The following is a 17,434-nucleotide window of genomic DNA, read 5'->3' on the forward strand; positions in this document are numbered from 1 at the left end:
TGGCCTGACTGGCCTCTGTTCCGCCCAGGACGCCCCCGACAGAAGGCTGGCCTTTGGCCTCTGGCCACCCAGCTCGGTGCCTGGGCACACAGGCAGCCTGAGGTCGGGGTGGCCGCCTGCCGGACCCTGGCTCCGAGGAAGTAGAGTCCTGGCTTTCAGGAAGGACAGGACGCAAAGGCAAGAACCCTTCTTGTTGGGGGGCAGGGTGGGGGGAGTCCTGAGGCCACAACACACCTTCCACGATTCTCAAGTTCAACACTGTCCACCTGACCTCCCACCCCTGCCGGAACGTTCTGGTTAAGAAGCAGAGCAGTTGTGGGGTCCCGGTGGGGGGCTGCCCCGTTAGTTTCCAGGTAGTGAGCACGTTCATACTTAAGACTGTTTTTCTCTGGGTTTTTAAGGGTCTGTCTCTGCAGTAAACTGAAATGTTAACAGAAAAGCAGCTGGGCCCTCCCGGCGCTCGGCCATCGCAGGGCTGCAGGGCGGGGAGCCGGCGCGGCCCCTTGGCAGGCGGGGCTAAAAGGTGGACTTGGAGTGTCCGAAGATGCAGATGGGGAAGTGCTTGACGTGGGAGGACCACTGGGCCGCCAGCTGGAAGAACTTGACGTCGTTCCACTCCACACCGTCGATGAGGACTGTGGGGGACAAGACCGCCTGACCCACCTGCCCCTCCTCCAGGCCGTGGCACAGAACGAGGCTGGATGGCCTGACACCCCCGGGGACTCCCAGGCTCCCAGGCGACACTCGCTGGTTCTCAGTGGTCCCGTAGGAAGAGGTCTGGGACGGCCCAGCCCACCTTGCTGACCTTCCTGCCAGCTGCCCACCACCGCCCCCACGGCCAGCCCCTCCCCGACTTCAGGGGACCTGCTTGTCCACAGCCCCTCTGCCTCAGCAGGGGTCTGCAAACCCAATTTAAAACACTCTCCACTTAAACCAGAAAATCAACAGAGGCAGGCAGACGTGAGCTCGTGAAAAAAGAAAAATCTCGAGAGCTCCATATTCTGTTAGCTGCAGAGTATCTTCTATAGAAAGGCTGAGAGAAAGCACAAAGGGCTAAGAAAAGCCATTCCACGCACACGAATAGCCTCATCCACGCGCGTTCAAAGCTTAAACTACGCGATATGACTTCATAGCAAACCAAAGCATTCCCTGAGGTGAACTTAGAAAAACCACCCAGCTCGGCTCTGGTTTACTTCCATATCCTACCCGCCCACACACACTCCCGTTGGGGGACAGAGAGAGAGACAGAGAGACAGAGAGAGAGACAGAGAGAGAGGGAGGCGGTAGGGGGGCGGGAGGGGGGCGGGAGGGAGGCGGGAGGGGACGGGAGGGGGCGGGAGGGGGTGGGAGGGAGGCGGGAGGGGGCGGGAAGGGGCAGGAGGGAGCAGGAGGGGGGGCAGGAGGGGGCGGGAGGGGGGCGGGAGGGAGGCGGCGCTCACCCCGCAGCATGTTCTGCTGGTGCTTGGCGGTGCAGATGAGCCGGCTGATGCCCTCAATGCACTGGCTTTTGGACTCCACATCCTTGTCCTTGGTTTTCTTGGGCAAAAACATCACTAGGAGGAAAAGGGGCTGTGCTGTCCTCCCGTTGTCCCTCAGGGATGGGGGGGTAGCAGGGGCTGTGGGCTCACCTCGGCCCTCGGACCCTGCTCATCTGGACCCCCTTCCGCACGGACCCTGCCTGCCACCGCCCGCCCACCAGGAGGCCTTTGCCCGGGGCTCTGGTCAGAAGCGGCCCCCAGGCCTGTGGTGCCCTCGGGGCCTGCCCGGCGGCCCCTTCGATTGTCCCGACAGCCAGCCTGCCTCCCCACCTCACCCTTCTTGTTCTTCTCCTTGGTGACCACGGTCATGGACATGGTGGGCGTGGCCGCAGCCTCGCCGCTGCTGGGCAGCCTGCTGACCTGGAGAGACCGGAAGGTGCACTTGAGTGTGTTTTTGGTGGTGGGCGGGTCCTTCCTCTCCGCATCTCTCTTCCTGTCTGCGGGCTGGGCTGCCGTCCAGTAATCCACCTGCAGCCCCATCAGCTCGGCGCCGACGCCCTGGCTGTGAAAGACGAGGGAGGCTCACCCCTCCGTCCTCAGCGGGTGACGGCAGCACCCCCACGGCTGGCACCGGCGAGGAGGTGCCCGCTGGTGCCTGTGCTGCCCGACATCGGGGGACCACCGGCAGCAGCTGAGGACGGAGGGGAGCTCGGGGCCCAGAGCCCGCTGGCGGGCCGTCCTGGTCTCCTGGGGCAGCCCCATCTGCACCCGTGGCTCCAGCATCGTCACGATGCTGGGGTCACCCAGGAGTGTCCAGACCTGCCGCCCGCCCACGCTGCCGCTCTGTCTGGTGGGCCCAGGCCCACCGACCCCCTTGGAGGTGCGGTCTCAGGGCCCAAGTCCTCCCCGACCCTGCGGCGGTCCTGCCTGGGTGAGCTCTGCTCACGAGAGCCTCGAGGGCATCTGACGGGGGCTGCGGACCCCCCACCCACTGTCCCCGCGCCTTCTACTCACATCTGAGTTTTCAAAATCCCCTCTGTGTGCAGAGCACCCCGTATTTATACTCTGTAGTTCCCGTCCCTAGGAAGGCAGGGGGTGGGGCGAGGTGGGGAGACACCAGGCCAGGACTGAGCAGTCCAGCGCCCCGACTCACTTGTCTGATGAGCCTGGGTCGACACCACCACGGCCCCTGCAGGGCCGCTGAGCCCACCTTCTGCCCTGACCCTCTGCTTCCTGGCACCCCAGGGTACGGCCAGGGACCACGAGGAACTGCCAGTGTTCTCAGCACAGTCCCTGCTGCGCTGGGGGGACGGACGGCGTGAGCTGGTGGGCCGCGTCCGCCCACATGGCTGCATTTACCTGGGGGAGGACAGGCCCCCGCTCACCGACGGGGAGGAGGGCGGGGTGGGTGAGGCCTCCTTGGCCGCGGGAGATGTGGACGGCGGGGTGGACGAGAGTGCGCTGGAGCCCGAGGGAGCCGCGTCATCTGAGTCACCTTGGGAAGGAGTTGGGGGCCAGTGCTGAGCTCCCCCGCTGCTCTGCCCCAAGCCCTCTGGACCCAGACATGGCAGGGAGGCCAGGCAGCTGTGGGCTGGGTGGGGGCGTGTGTGGGAAGCGGGAGACCCCTCCCCCCGCCCTCCCCCCCCCACCTCCGGCTTAGGCTGAGGGGGAGCTGTCAGGCCTCCAGGGTCAGGAGTGGCCCATCCATGGGGAACAGAAGCCCCTCAGCAAGGTGCGTGTTGGTGCTGGGGCTGCCCCGGCCCTCCTGCACCCCAGCCCCCAATGCAGGGATGATGGAGTTACCTGAAGTGGCCGAAGACGGCTCCACTATTCCAACCTTTACCACCTAGAAGGCAACGGGACGTGCTGGCAGTGGCCCGGGGGTGGTGCTGGGACTCCACACCGGGCAGGGACCTGTTTTCCTACCACCCATCCTCCATGTGCCCCCAGCCCCCAGGAACTCCTGGGGCCGAGCCAGGTCCCAGCCCCTCAGTCTGTGGGACAGAGCTAAGCTCAAGGGAGCCACAGCCTGCGTGGTCAGCCACGGCACGGGCCCTGCTGAGGGACCTCCCTGTGGAGGGGGCATGTTTGGGAGATGCCCTTGAATTAAAGCAAGCTCTGTGGCCATCCCTCACTCCCGGGACGAAGGCTGCCAGCCAGCCCCTGGCCTGGCCCTGAGCTGTGGCCAGCATTCAGGACACACGTGGCCTCCGGCCGGACTGGCGCCCTACCTCCACGAGCGAACCTCTCAGGTCCCACACCCTGGACTCAGCCAACTGCGTGCCTGTGAGACTGGCGGGCGCAGACGTCAGCGGGTCAGGTGCTGGAGTGAGGGAGCCCTGCCCAGTGGGGCACTAAGGCAGCCCTGGGGCCTGCTCCAAACCCGCGTGGGCTCCTGGTGGGGGAGGGGGGGCCTGGCCCCACCCTGACCAGGGCGGGAGCTGTGTCACGTGAAAGAAATCACGACAACGGCTCCTGCCTCGGTCACGCGGTGGCATCTCAAGTGCAGCCAGTGGGACAGCCCTCCTGTCACCGCAGCAGCCTCCTCAGGACGGGCTGCTCCGGACCAGCACCCTCCAAGTACAGCCAGCAGCCACCTGACGGCTGAGCAGTGAACCACGGCCTGGAGGCCCTGCTGTCTGCCAGGCTGCCGTACGGCTCTCACAGCAGAGGCTGGGCTGGAGACCACGGTGGGACCACAGGCTGTGGACGCGTGGCCTGGCCAGCGAGGAGTAGCCCTTACTCCTTGGCAGTGGGAAAAAGCAAAACCTCCCAACTTACAGGGATGATCCCAGCCGAGCAAGCCTGCCCTGCGGCTCCCGAAGGACAGAGGCAGCCCTCTGCCCCCACCCCAGGCGGGGCCCGTCCTGAGGCCCGCCGACCCTCGGTACCCCTTGAAGAGCTGAGCCTGACACCGGGCCCGGACACCCAGGACGGTGCTGAGAACTGGATCCTCACCCCCAGGTGGGCTGCCTGCTTCCACGTGTCAGGCCCCAGCAGAGCCGGGGCAGCGATACGCTTGGGCTCACCCCCCAACCGCAGCAAGAAAAAACGGAGAGCTTTAGGGTGGGAGAAATGTATAAGGCAAGTCCTCAGCTCAAACTGGTGAGGAAGGTTCTGGAACATATCAAGTTAATGCAAGAACAGAGTGATTATGGAAGACCTCTTGGCAGATAAACGGTCTCCCGGCAGCAGATGGAGCCAGCCAGGAGGCAGCAAAGCTTTGCGCAGGGCACTGCCTGCCCGAGCAGTACTCACCCCTACAAAGGGAATGAACTTCTGAGAGGACTCTTCGTCGGGGCTAAGACGAGGGAAACAGACAGTTAGCGCTCTCCCCGAGGGACAGGCCCTTTCGGAGAGGCCCTGCCCCACCCACTGCCTCGCTCCCACCCTCCCACAGGACGCCTGGCCTGCACCTCAGACCCGCAAACCCTTCTGACATACGGCAAAGGCAAACGCATCTCTGCACCAAGGTCCAGAGGCCCACGGGACAGCCCAGAGGGGAAGGGTGGAGAGTGCAGCCTTGCCCAGGAATCCGCCACTCTGTCCTGGGGGCCTGGGACTCAGGGCAGCCAGCCCAGCCCAGCCCAAAGGTCTTCCTGCTGGCCCCACTCACTGAGCCCCGAGAGGCCGGCTTTCTGTGCCCCCAGGATGCCCCAGGAACAGTCTGGGCCTCTGCCAGTGATCGGGGGTGACTGGCCCGAGCCAGGCTAGAGAGGTTTTCTCCCAGATGGTCTGGGTAAAGCTGGTGCCCACTGTGGGGGGGCCTATCTCCAGGACTTTGGCCTCGGTGATGGGGTGCACACGCCACGTTCTAACAGAACGATGCCCCAAGAGGAGCCCGAGGGCGAGACTGAGGCTCTGTGGGCTGTGCTGCTGTACTGTGCCCACGGGCTCTGCAGGACTTCTGGCAGAACCTCAGCCTCGCCGGAACCGCTGGTCACAGCCCATCGGTGGCAAAGGCATCCGGTGTCCAAGGGCCCTGGGTGCGGGTGTTGGCAGGAGCCGAGGGAGTGCAAACCCGTCTCTTCCTCTCCCTCTTCCCCAGCCAGGGCCGCGCCTGTGGCTCAGCCGGCAGCAGGCTGCCCCCGCCTGGTGTCTGCCTCAGCCTGGGCTGTGGTCCGAGGGGTTCTCCCGCAGGACTGAGGCTCCACCGGCGGCTGGGAGAGCGCCTCCTTCTTGGCCGCCTCCGTGTAGGTCCCCAGGGCGGGGCCGGTCCTGGGCCTTCTGTCCCTCCCCCAGCTTCAGGGAAGATAGGCGCCCCTCCCCGCTTCCTCGGCTGGCGGCGTCCACCCAGCCGTGGGCCTGCTCTCCGAGCTGACCTCCCAGTTCCATTTGTCTCATCTCTCTAAACCAGAGCCTGTCGTCAAAGATTGACTCTTCTGAGGGTGAGTCCACGCGTGTGCGCCACGCAAGGCAGTGGCCCAGGGGTGTCACTCAGGGAGAAGCCTCTGCTCCAAGCAGGTGGTTGGGGGGCCTCCCTGGGTACCAACACCCGGGACCAGGGGGACCAGGAGCCCCACGTCGCCAGAGCCTTCAAGAGGCCCTCCCCTCCCTGCCCCTGTGGGGGGCGGAGGCCTGCACCTGGCTGGCGCTCCCCGTGAAGTGTGGCCACCAGCTGGCCAAGTGACCCTGGCCCAGGGGCCAGCACGTAGCGCTGTCAGGCTGGTCCCGGCAGGAGCCGCCGCCCCCCCCAAGGCGCCCCCGGGATCTGGGCACCCACGACCTCTGCCCCGGCACCACCCACCCCACCTTCGCAAAAGAGACAGCAAATGTCTTTGGGTGAAAGACCCTACAGGTTCAGTCCATCCGATTGAAAATGACCAGATTACCAGTCTCTCTCCCCCTTGCAAGCAGAGTATAGTTGGAAGAGAAAACTTCTCTTTTTTCACTTCAAGCAGTGAAACAACCCAAACCCTGCGCCCAGACCTCCTTCTGCATGCAGGGTGGCAAGAAGCAGGAAGCCGGGTGGGGTCCCCGGCCCAGCGCACGGAAGGCTCGGGCCCTCAGGGCTCCCACCCTCAGCGAGCCGCTGCCCGCCCCCCCCCCCGCCCCTCCATTGGCACGCAGGAAGGCAGGCAAACGGGGGCCTCAGGAGACTGCTCGCCACAAACGCCACAGCCAAGCCGTGCCCCTGGGCCATGCAGACCACATCCAGAACGCGGCACGCGCCCGGCGGGACGGGGGTGACACCAGCTTCCACCGAGACCCCTCAACCTGGACTCTGGATGCGGAGGGGCACACGTGCTCTCGTCAGGGGCAGCGGACAGAACTCCTAGGGCCTGAGCCGTGGCTCTGCGGCAAGGCCCCTGGGCGTGGCTCCTGAGACCCGCACATGGGGGGAGGTGTAGCGTGCCTCCACTTGAGGTGGGGGGGGCTTGGAGGCTGAGGGGGCGCAGCCCACACGAGGCTGGTGTAGAGGCGCTGGGAAGCCCTCTAGCGGTTGCCCGGGGGGACCAACGGCGGGCCCGAGCCCAGGCCGGGAGCTGGCGCTGGGCAGATAGGCTCCTCCCTGCAGGTGCCCTCACGGGGCCTGGGCTGGAGAGGGACCAGAAGGGCCGTGCCCGCTGCCCATCCTCTCCTGGGTCTCATGACCCCTCCAGGTGGACAGCAGCCTGTTCTCTGTCACAGCAGGCAAAGGCCGACCTGCTGCGCTTCCAGCCCCGGGCTCCAAGCGTGGATGGCACGCTGCCTTCACAGGGCCCCACCCAGGGCATCCGGAGCCCCCACCCGACCCCCCATGCCGGTGTCACCACTGTAACGCGGAGGCGGGGGCACGAGGCATGGAGGAGGCTCAGGGTCTCCTAAGCCCCGGCTCGAGGCTCACGAGCGCCAACTGCAGCACAGTCGAGAAGCTGTGGCCCAGGCAGCGAAGCAGGCCGCGGACTCCTGGCGCCTTGGCTAAGGGGGGGCGCGGGGAGGGGAGGGAAGCCGGCGCAGGCCCACAGGACAGCCCGAGGGGTCAGCAGGGCACACCACGGCTGGTCTTTGTCTAGCCCCTGAGGCTTGTTTAGCAGGACAGTCCAACAAGCTTCCTCCTGGTCTGTCCCAGGGCCCAGCAGAGAGGCCACTTGGGACCCAAGGACCCTCCCTGGGGGGCTTTCCCAGGAGAGCAAATAACCTGAGACCCATGGCAGAGAAGCGCCCTGAGGGACCCGGTGCAGGACGCCAGGCAGGCAGGGGCCCTGTGCGAAAGGGCAACTCTGGGAGCGTCCGGAGCTCAGCTCCCAACGGACAGCCAAACCGAGGGTGGAGCCGCCTTGGGGGAGACAAGCACTTCGCCCGCGTGCGGCGGTCCCATCCAGGTAAACACGGCCCGGAGCTGCTCTCTGCCGCCTGGGTGCAGGGTGGCGGGGACTTGGAGCCGGCCACTGACCACTGCCGCCACCCAGAGCGAGCTCCCCATCCCCTCTCCCCACCGCCCCCACGCGGAGGGTCAGCACGAACGCCATCCTCCGCCAGCTGCTAACACCACGTGCTGGGAGCAAGGCCCACAGTCGGAGAGTGGTGCCAGCACCCGGCAGCTCTCGGGGTGAAACCAGCCCCTGCTGCTAATTTAAGAGGTAGCGCCGCCGGGCTTCAGAGATGGAGCAACTCAGGGAGAAGTTCAATCGGCCATTTCTTAAACCCAAACTCAGGACTGAAACAAAGAGCCTGCCCTGCGACTTGCAGGCAGCAGGCTTTTGTCGCTGCAGCCGGGTGGGGGCCCGAGTGCAGGCCTGGCTAGGGCAGCTGGCAGGGCACCGGGGCCCACCTGCTGACCCTGCTAAACAGCCTTAAAGACCAGCCAGCGGGCGGAAGGGGGCGCGGGCCCAGGGACAGCGGTACCTGAGGGTAAAGTCAAAATGAAAGTTCTTTCTCCTTTTCAGAAAGCCACCAAAGAGAAAAACATGACGTTACTAGATGCTCAGGTGCGGCGAGGCACCCCCACGCACGGCACCAGCACAGCGGTCCCCGTGCCCCTCGCAGAGGAAGAGCCGGGAACCTTGCGCTAGGCTGTGCGCTGGGCACCTGCAGAGGCTTTGGCTCGATTCTACCTCCGCCTTAAGAAGCTGTGCGCCGTCCCCCCCCGCCGACGGGAGCGGGGGAGCTATACTTCATCAGCCCGGCTGTGGTCTGCCTATTCCTGCCCTTCCCCACCCGGACGCCTCTGTCCAGGGGCTGGCTAAGGGGCCGCTCAATCCCCCAACCTGTGCGCCCATCCCCACCCCATCCTGGGCACGGCCCCTGACCACCGTCCTGCACTGGGCGGGGTGAGAAACGGGTCTCCCTGCCAGGAAGCCCCGCTGTTGGAGGAGCGTGTGCCCAGGCGGGAGAAAGCAGGTCGCTCCTGGGGGCCAAGCACCAGGACTGCTATTCTTGTCACCTTTACTACCGGAAGTCCCAACACACAACGAGAAAGAAAAAGCGACCAGCTCATTCTAACTTCGATGCGCGTCGGGAAAGGGTGCGGTGGTCGAGGAGAACTGGGGGCTGCTCGGATCCCAGCTCGGCTTCCCTCCCGCAGAGCCCAATGAGCAACCCGAGGAGCTGGGACAGCGAGAACTGCGGGCTGCCCGCCGAGACCGCGGAGGGACGGCGGGTCGCTGCCGCCGCCCCCCACCCGCCCAGGCCCCAGGAGGTACCTCTTCTGCTTGTAGGTTAGCATGGCCTCCGCGATGGGCAGCTGGTGGGCGCAGTTGGCCCCCGAGATGTACTGCGTGATCCTCGACACAATGTCCGGCGTGTCCTGCACTGCACGAGGAGACCAGGAGGGGTTCGTGGGGTGCTGCACGCCCAGCACCCCGAATCCAGGCGGCCATGCTGGGGGCGGCTGAGCGGCTCTTCTGGCCGCCACCCTCACGGGGTCCTGGGGAGGGCAGCGAGGCCTGTCCAAGTCCTGAAGAGCCCTCCCCGGGGGTCCGGTCATCAAGGACCTCTGCGGCTCACAGTGGGCAAAGGGAAGCATCCTGGCCGAGGCTCCACTGGCCCGGCCTGCTGACCCCACCTCCCTCCCAGGCGCTCAGGCCCCAGAGGGGCCTGAGAAAAAGGCAGACACACAGGTTGCATCTCAGGGGACAGCGAATGACTCAGGTTCTCACGGAGGCTTGGTGGGGTGGGCGCCAGGGCTGGGGGGGCGTGGTGACGTGGGCTCGAGGGCGCGGGCTCAAGGGGCACGGCCGGGGCCTGGGCCTCACCGGCGCTCTGGGCCTCCAGCTTGTTGAATAGGTCTCTCCAGGTCAGATCCTGGAAGAAGTTGTTGTACCTGTAGTCCACGGAGCCCAGGTATCTGGCCACCGGGTGGGAGCCTGCGAGCCGAGGGGAGAGCGTCAGCGTGTGCGGACCCCGCGCACGGTTCCGCGCCTCCCCGATCACTTCGGCCCCCAACCCCTGGTCCCCAAGGAAGCGGCTTCTCGGCCTCCTTGGAACACAGATCACTCGGCCGGACCAAGGTGTGTCCTGCAGACCAGACGGCCTCTCACGCTGCGGGGAGGGGTCTCCTCTACACCTCAGCCCTTCCCAGGAGACAGATTTGTTTGCAACATATTGCGTAAGCCGAAAAATGGGATTTTGGTTTTGATTTGCAGAGGATTTTGATAACTTTAAGAGGTTAATAACCAACCCCTGTTTGGCACTTTGACAACAAATCCAAGACGACATCGAGTCGCCCAAGTTGCTGGGCCTGCGGGCGCTCGGAGGGCGGACACCGCTGCCGGGCGGTGCGGAATCAAGAGCGCCCCTCACCCAGCGGGATGACGAGGAAGCGCATGTAGCCCAGCCAGTCGGGGGTCTTGTGGGACAGCTGCTCCACGAAGAGCCGCAGAATGGCGCTGAGGTAATGCTGCGCTCCCGCCACGGCGATCTTCACGGGGGTCGGGGGCTGGGAATTGCAGTTGCAGCTGCGGTCCCGCAGGCAGGACGAGAGGGAACAGACGCCTCAGGGAGCCGTCCCCGCCGCGAGGGCCGTCCTCGCTGGGCCCGAGGGAGGCCCCAGGGCGCCCCTGCTCCCCTCCACCCGGCCTGTCCCGCAGCTCACGCTGATGAAGCCACCGGAACCCAGGCCCCCCAGACCCGCCCAGGATTCCCCCAGCGCTGAGGAAGCTCCCGCCTGGGCCACTGCTCTCCACCCTGCTCTGGCAAGACTGCGGATCGGCAGGACGGAGCCACACAAAACGCTGGGGTGCAGAAATCCCCATGGACTCCCGGGCGGCAGCCACGGAGGGTGTGGGACTCACTATCTCTGTATCCGAGAGACGATGGTGCTGAAGGCCGCCTGGACGTCGGCAGCAGAGCACGTGCACACCACGGGGAGCGTGTGCCGCTGCAGGACGTCTGAGAGGAACTGGGAGGCGGGGGAGGGTGAGCCTCCGAGCCACCCACCACCAGCCTCGCCTGTGAGCGCGCCGCGGTCAGGGTCCTCAAACGGGCAAGGCTGGCCAGACACCCCCGCCACTGCATCCTGCGGGTGGACGCCCAGCCCCTGGACGCTCCACCCTGCAGAGGCTGCACTGCCCCTCCCCCCTCCCCTCCGCGGGGAGGATGCGCGCCGCCTCCCCGTCCCCTCCGCGGGGAGGATGCGCCGCCCCCTCCCTCCTCCCCTCCGCGGGGAGGATGCGCCGCCCCTCCCCACCTGCCCCTGCCAGTCCGAGGTGTTGACAAGAATGATGTTTTCGGGGAGCTGGTCATCGGAGATGAGGATGTGGTTTAACTGGTCGTACACAGTCTTCCTGGGGATCTGAAGACACAGTGCCCGCCGAACCCAGTGTGAGGGGAGCTGCGCCTGCCCCTCACCTGCTCAGCCCACTCCCTCTCCAGCAGCCACCTGGGAGCGCTCAGACACACGGCCTCGCTGTGGACAGCGGCCACGGGGCTGAAGGCGCCGCAGGGCCACTGCAGCCCACGGGCAGCGGGGCGGCAGCAGCAGCGGCAGTGGGCTGTCCCGACAAGCCCTCCGGGTAGAGAACAGGCGCCCTCGCCTGGAGCCGCCCGCCCTGGGCCAGCCGGGGGTGGCCGGGGTCCCCGCCCTGGGCTGGGCACCCACCTGCAGCTGGCTCCGAGTGTCCGGGCAGCGCTCGTTGTCCAGGCTGTTGGCCCGCTCATTCTGCGGACGCACCGGCTGCCGCTCCTTCAGCGATGTGCTCCGGCCCCGGCGGCCAGCCTGCTTCCCCTCGGCCCTGCGGGGGAAGGGACAGGCTGGGGCAGCCTGCAGGAACTCGCTGCCCCAGGCAAGGGCCACCCAGCATCAGAGGCGGCTGAGGATGGTCGTGGTGTGCGCTGTCGGGCAGCAGGGCCAAAGGCCACACAGAGCCCACCAACCCCAGAGGGCCCGAGGGGCACCTGAGCCCTCCCACGCCCGGGACACAAGCCTGGTGCAGCCTGGTGCCCGGCGGCCTGGAGCTCCTCCCGCCCCTGGCACAGGCCTCTGTGTGCCCCCGCCAGGCCAGGGCCAGCGCCCAGACCCACTGCTTCTGGAAACTTCCTGTCACAGAAACATAAGACAGGGCACCCTGGTGCTCGAGGTGCCTGTCCCGCTGGGTCTCACGCCAGGGCAGGGGCTGCCATCGGGTGAAAAGCTAGGCTGGGGGTTTCAATACCAAATGCCATATTAATGCTGGGTTTTGTTTCTCGTTTCTGTGAGTAGACTTGCGTGGGGTGGCGGGCAGGCGGTGGGCAGTGAGGGCTGATCTGTGGGGTACCACACTTGAAAATCGGGGCGTAAGGCCTGATGCAGCGTGCTGAGCGTCGGCTGCATGGGACCGCAGCCCCGGGAGAGGGCGGGGCGGAGGCCGACGCCGGCTCTGTGGCCCTCCAGGGGGCAGCGAGCCGCGGGGTGGGACCTGAGGCCCTGAGGCAGTGGTGGGCATGTGGCCAACTGCGGCCAGCGGCGGGGGTGGGGGAGGTGGGAGATGACCACACAGGGCAGCTCAGAGGGCGAGGGTGGGTGCCCAAGGAAGGAGCAGCAGAGCCGAAGCAAGGACCTGACCGAGGTGGGGGAGGGGAAGAGGGCACGTGAGGGACCCAGAAGGTTCGTCCACCACCAGGAAGCCACCTGAGGTCACTGCAACTCAGACCCCAGCTTTTGATGCAGCGCTCACCCGATTCCATGACCCACTCTGGGAGGCAGGGTCCCCGGGACCCCGGCCCAGTTGCCACCCCCTCCCCCGCCCCACAGACGTCCTGTGCTGGACGTCTCACACTCCGTGAGGGCTGCTGTACTCGTCCACACAGCCGCTGGGTCCAGCTCTCCCAACGCAGCGCACGTGGGCTCAGCAGGGCACACCCTACGTGCTCCGGCACCTAGCACAAGCCCTGCTCCACTCGTACAGTCCCTGGTCCAGGAGAACGTGAGTCAAGGACAGCAGGACCTCCCCTGCCCTTGGAGCAGGCAGCCACACCTCGGCCCGGTCGGACCTGCAGGCGGCTAGTTCGGTGCGGATGGGGGGTGGGGGTCCAATGTGGACCTCCCAGGACGGGCCTGGAGACCTGAGTGCTTCCCAGGTGACGCTCATCCGGTCAGAGGGTCCCTCCCACACTGGCCCACACAGGCATCGCCGGCCTGATGGCCTCCCCGGGCGGCCAGTCACCTGGTGGAGGGAATGACCAGAGACTCTGTCTTGGTGATCCGCCCGCTGGGTGGCAGCTTCTCGGTGAACATGTCCAGGGCAGAGGTCTCCACCTCCGGGCTGTCCTCGGGCTGGGCTGGCTGCTCCCCCGGGGCGGGTGCGCTCTGATGGACAGAGAATGGCGCTGGTCGGGAACGCACGCCCCTCCGGGGCCTCCTCTCGGCCATGCGCTCCTGTGCCAGAGGGGCCTCGGTCTGGGTGAGGCTGCTTAGACCTCTCTTGGTCTGGTGGCTCCCTGCGTGTGGACACGGCCACGTGCTGCCCTGGGAAGCAAGCTGACTTCACCCTCCAACCACAGGGCTCCCAGTCCTGGCTGCCACCGGCAGACCAGCACCAACCCTCCCCAAACCTCCTCTGGACCCAAGACCCGTCACAAGGGCAGCAGGAACCAGCCGTGGTGTTCACGGGCCGTGCCTGACAGGGAAGCGTGGGGACGCCTGCTGCCCCCCAGAACTGGGGTGAATCCAGGGCGGGCCTTGACCATCCCCCTGCGGTGTGGTGAATCCGGGGGGCCCTGAACATCCCCCAGGGGTGGGGGTGAATCCGGGGGGCCCTGATCGTCCCCCTGGGGTGGGGTGAATCCGGGGGGCCCTGACCGTCCCCCTGGGGTGGGGTGAATCCGGGGGGCCCTGACCGTCCCCCTGGGGTGGGGTGAATCCGGGGGGCCCTGACCGTCCCCCTGGGGTGGGGTGAATCCGGGGGGCCCTGACCGTCCCCCTGGGGTGGGGTGAATCCGGGGGGCCCTGACCGTCCCCCTGGAGTGGGGTGAATCCGGGGGGCCCTGACCGTCCCCCTGGGGTGGGGTGAATCTGGGGGGCCCTGACCGTCCCCCTGGCATGGGGTGAATCCGGGGGTCCCTGACCATTCCCCTGGCATGGGGTGAAACCGGGCCCCCTCCCTGGGGTGGGGGTGAGTTCAGGGGCGCCTTCGTGGTTCTGTGCACAGGTTCTGGGTGGCGGAAGCAGGAGGACCTGCCGGTCAGTGATCAGACCCTTAGAGGCAGCACATAAGTGGGCTCTCTGTTGGCACCCGTGAACGTGGCCCCGCCTGCTCACATGGGCCACGGAATCGGAGATGCTGTCACTTGGCTGCTTCCCTCCGAGGGCCCGCGTCTTCTCGGGCACGTCAGCCTGTGTGGACGAGACGGGAGGGAATCAGGCTGTGTCCGACCATGGCACCGAGGCTGGCTCACCTCTGGGCAGGGGGTTCTGGGCTTGGAGGCAGCCTGGGGAGACTGGCCAGGATTTCCTGGACTGTGGGTTCAGGGTCACCCCACGACTGTCACCTGGAACCTGGCAGGGGGACCCGGGCCACACCAGAAACCAGGAGCATGCTTGGCCTTGGGTCGGTCCAGCACCAATGTGCAAGCTGCCTCGAGGGTCTCAGACCGACAGGAAGGATCAGGGTGCGCCCCACCCCCACCTGAGGACCCCAGTGGGAGCACGGGGCTGCCTGGCTCCGGGCCGCTCACCGGACTCGGAGGCTCCTTCTGGCTCCGGGCACTGTGGATACTCCCGATCTCTGTCTGCGAGCTGGAGTGGGACAAGCCTTCGAAGTACGGCCTGGGTGGCGCGGACGGAGAGCGCGTTATTCTCCAGTACCTCCCCGAGCTGAAGGCGCAGCCACTGCGCCTGGCGGGGTCAGACGCGCAGCAGGGCCCCCACCCTTGAGGACCATGGCACAGGCGAGGACACCGAGGGCCTGAGAGCAGCTGAGCAGACCTGTGCCCCAAGACCCCATCTGCTCTCGGCCTCAGCCCTGGCGGGGTGGCCAGCGGCACACGTTGACAGCTGCACCCGACACCCGGGCTGGAGGCCTGTCGGGTGGGGAACCCACAGCCAGCTTGCAGGAGCTGAAGGTCAAGCTAAAATGAGGGACGGGACTCACGCAGTGTCTGGTGACAAAGCCACGTGGGGCGGGACCACGGTGCGTGGCAGGAGGGTCAGGCCTGAGACGCCACGCCTCAGCCTCAGGACTGGGACGCGGGCTGGCCAGGGCTTGCCCTACAGGCACAGCTAACATTATGGAGGGAGCTACAGGCGGGGACGGCCCGGGTCAGCCGGGCACCGAGGTAATCACGGCGGCTGATAAAAGCAGAGATCTTCTCCAACTGAAGGCAGAGAGGGGTCGGGGGGCAAATACCGAGGGACACGACCACCGTGCTGGCCTTAAAGGTGGAGGGGGCAGCAGGTAGAAGGGAGGCAGGAGCCCCGTCCTGCAGCCGCCTGGCTGAGCCCCCAGGAGGCCAGTGGCCGACACCCTGACTTGAGCCCACAGTCTCCAACCTCCCAGAGGAGGGTAACTGGGCAGTTGAGTCAAAGGTCGCTGATCAGCAGCTGGGGACGCTGCACTGGGAGGTGGGTGTGCGAGGCTGCAGCGGGAGCCGGAGGGCAGGTGACAGCATGGCCATCCCTTTCTCGTGTGTGCTTCCCTGTGTCTGACTTACGCTTGTTTTAAGTTTAAAAACCAACCGGTCCACATACCTCTCTGCCTGACTTGGACCCCCTCCAGCCCCACCGGTTCCCGAGGCAGACTCAGACCCGTGCGCTCTCTTCACCAGGCCGGGCATCAGCGCCCGCATCACCTGTCCCCCAGGCTCCCTTCCAGCACCAGCCACGTCGCACCCGTGCCCCTGGGGGGTGGCCCCAGCACGCCTCTCGTCTCCGCGTCAGACGGAGAGCCCTGTGGGCCCGTGCTCACTGGTCCCCTCCTGTGATGCCCAGCCAGCACCCCCTCCCCAGCCCACATCCCCCCCACCCCCCGCCCAGGGCCCGCCTTCCACACAACTTCCCGGCCCGCCCCCCTCCTGCCCCCACACCACGGCCTCCTGCAGGGATGACCCGAGCTGCTCCCAGCAGATCCCAGAGAGACCTTTTCCAGATACAAACTGGACCCCGTCACTTCGCCACTTCTCACCTCTGGAAGCACCGCAGACCTGGGGCACCGTTGGGGTCTGCGGCTCCTGCTCTCCCCTCCCCAGAGCCTGCACCCCCGAGGGCCTGCTTTCTCACAAACCACCTTTCCCTCCGGCCCGGACGACCCCCCAGATGGACCTCGTCCTGGGCTGGCCTCTGCCAACCTCCGGCTTTGAAGGCAGACGACCGTGTCCACTGTGTCCCAGCGTGGTGGCATACGCCGGCCAGTGGCTGTGCCCACCTGAGCTTTGGCTTGGGGGTGCTGAGGACGCTGTCGTCGTCCTCCATGTCGGGGCCGCTGTCACTGGGGTTCTCCATGTCCAGCGTGTCGTACAGAAGGTCCAGGTCCTCCTCCACCTCGGGGACATGCTCTGCAGGGTCCTGCTCCGAGTCCAGGACCTACGTGGGATCAGAGGTGTGAGGCTGGCCCGGTGGGAAGGGGCTCCTGAGGGACAGACGGGAGGAGGGCGCACGGCCGCCCAGCACCCCTCCTCCAGCCTGTGCCACCAGCCAGTCCCTTGGGGACCTCCGGTCACCCGGGCGCTGCGCAGGGGGCTCTTCTCCCCAGCCCCAACGCACCCTTTAGAGCACCAAGCGGTGCTATGACAGTGTGTGCTGTGGTGTGGCACCACCACGATCAGGGTGTAAAAGGTTTCCCTCCCCAGGCACCCCCTGCCCCTGACGGTCCCCCCACCCAGCCCCGCGCACCGGGCCTTTCCCAGGATGGCACGTGAATGGAACTGCTCCGCGTGCAGCCTCCCCTCACTCAGCGTGACGTGTGTGTGTGTGTGTGTAAGTGTGTTTGCCCACAGCCTGCTCCTTCTTGATAGCGGGCCACCCACGGGAGGGGTCACAGTATGTCTGACCAACGGCCGGTGGAGGACAGGGCGATGCGCCCAGCGTCCGCACTACAGGTGAAGCTCCCGTGACTGTTTATCAGTGGACGTGCTAAACGTGTGGACGTGTTTCCATCTCTCGTAGGGAAGTACTCAGCAGTGGGTGCTGGGTGCCTGGCAAGCCTTCCAAGGCACCGCTGGCCTGTTCTCCACAGTGGCTGCACCGCTTCCGTTCCCTCCAGCACGTGTGAGGGTTCCCACTGTTACACACCCTTGTCGACACTTATCTTCCGTGTTCGTGGTGACGGCCGCCCTAGTGGGTATTAAGAGGAGTCTGTGGTTCTGATCTGTGTTCCCCAGAGACTAGAGATGCCAAGCATCTCTTCACGGGCTGATTGGCTGTCTGTATTTCTTCTTTGGAGAACTATCTAGTCAGATCCTTTGCCCAATTTTTAAAGTGGACAATTAATTTTTTAACTACATTTTTCTGTTTTTGAGTTGTAAGTGTGCTTTATGTATTCTGGATACAAGTCTCTTAACAGATATATGATTTTTTTAAAAATTTATTTGATTTATCTATTTTTGGCTGCGTTGGGTCTTCG

The 17,434-nt window shown here is 65.8% G+C and overlaps 1 protein-coding gene across 2 annotated transcripts in view; it reads right to left on the reverse strand.

Annotated features, from left to right (window-relative positions):
* Positions 1-516: 516 nt before the first annotated feature.
* Positions 517-17,434, reverse strand: part of PACS2 (phosphofurin acidic cluster sorting protein 2) — a 58,867-nt gene continuing 41,949 nt past the window's right edge. Inside the window, exons 9-25 of one of the 2 annotated variants that reach the window (XM_065870971.1) lie at positions 16,238-16,395; positions 14,553-14,643; positions 14,137-14,211; positions 13,043-13,185; positions 11,500-11,632; positions 11,089-11,238; positions 10,694-10,800; positions 10,203-10,357; positions 9,656-9,766; positions 9,104-9,212; positions 8,307-8,339; positions 4,737-4,779; positions 3,282-3,324; positions 2,838-2,973; positions 1,814-2,040; positions 1,440-1,553; positions 517-635 (exon numbers count right to left, since the gene is read on the reverse strand). In XM_065870971.1, coding sequence (XP_065727043.1) covers positions 517-635; positions 1,440-1,553; positions 1,814-2,040; positions 2,838-2,973; positions 3,282-3,324; positions 4,737-4,779; positions 8,307-8,339; positions 9,104-9,212; positions 9,656-9,766; positions 10,203-10,357; positions 10,694-10,800; positions 11,089-11,238; positions 11,500-11,632; positions 13,043-13,185; positions 14,137-14,211; positions 14,553-14,643; positions 16,238-16,395 — 1,947 coding nt within the window. The remainder of the gene's footprint in view (positions 636-1,439; positions 1,554-1,813; positions 2,041-2,837; positions 2,974-3,281; positions 3,325-4,736; positions 4,780-8,306; positions 8,340-9,103; positions 9,213-9,655; positions 9,767-10,202; positions 10,358-10,693; positions 10,801-11,088; positions 11,239-11,499; positions 11,633-13,042; positions 13,186-14,136; positions 14,212-14,552; positions 14,644-16,237; positions 16,396-17,434) is intronic. The other variant, XM_065870972.1, reaches the window with a different exon arrangement.

Source organism: Phocoena phocoena, chromosome 2 (assembly GCF_963924675.1).
Source record: "Phocoena phocoena chromosome 2, mPhoPho1.1, whole genome shotgun sequence".
Lineage (NCBI taxonomy): Eukaryota > Metazoa > Chordata > Mammalia > Artiodactyla > Phocoenidae > Phocoena > Phocoena phocoena.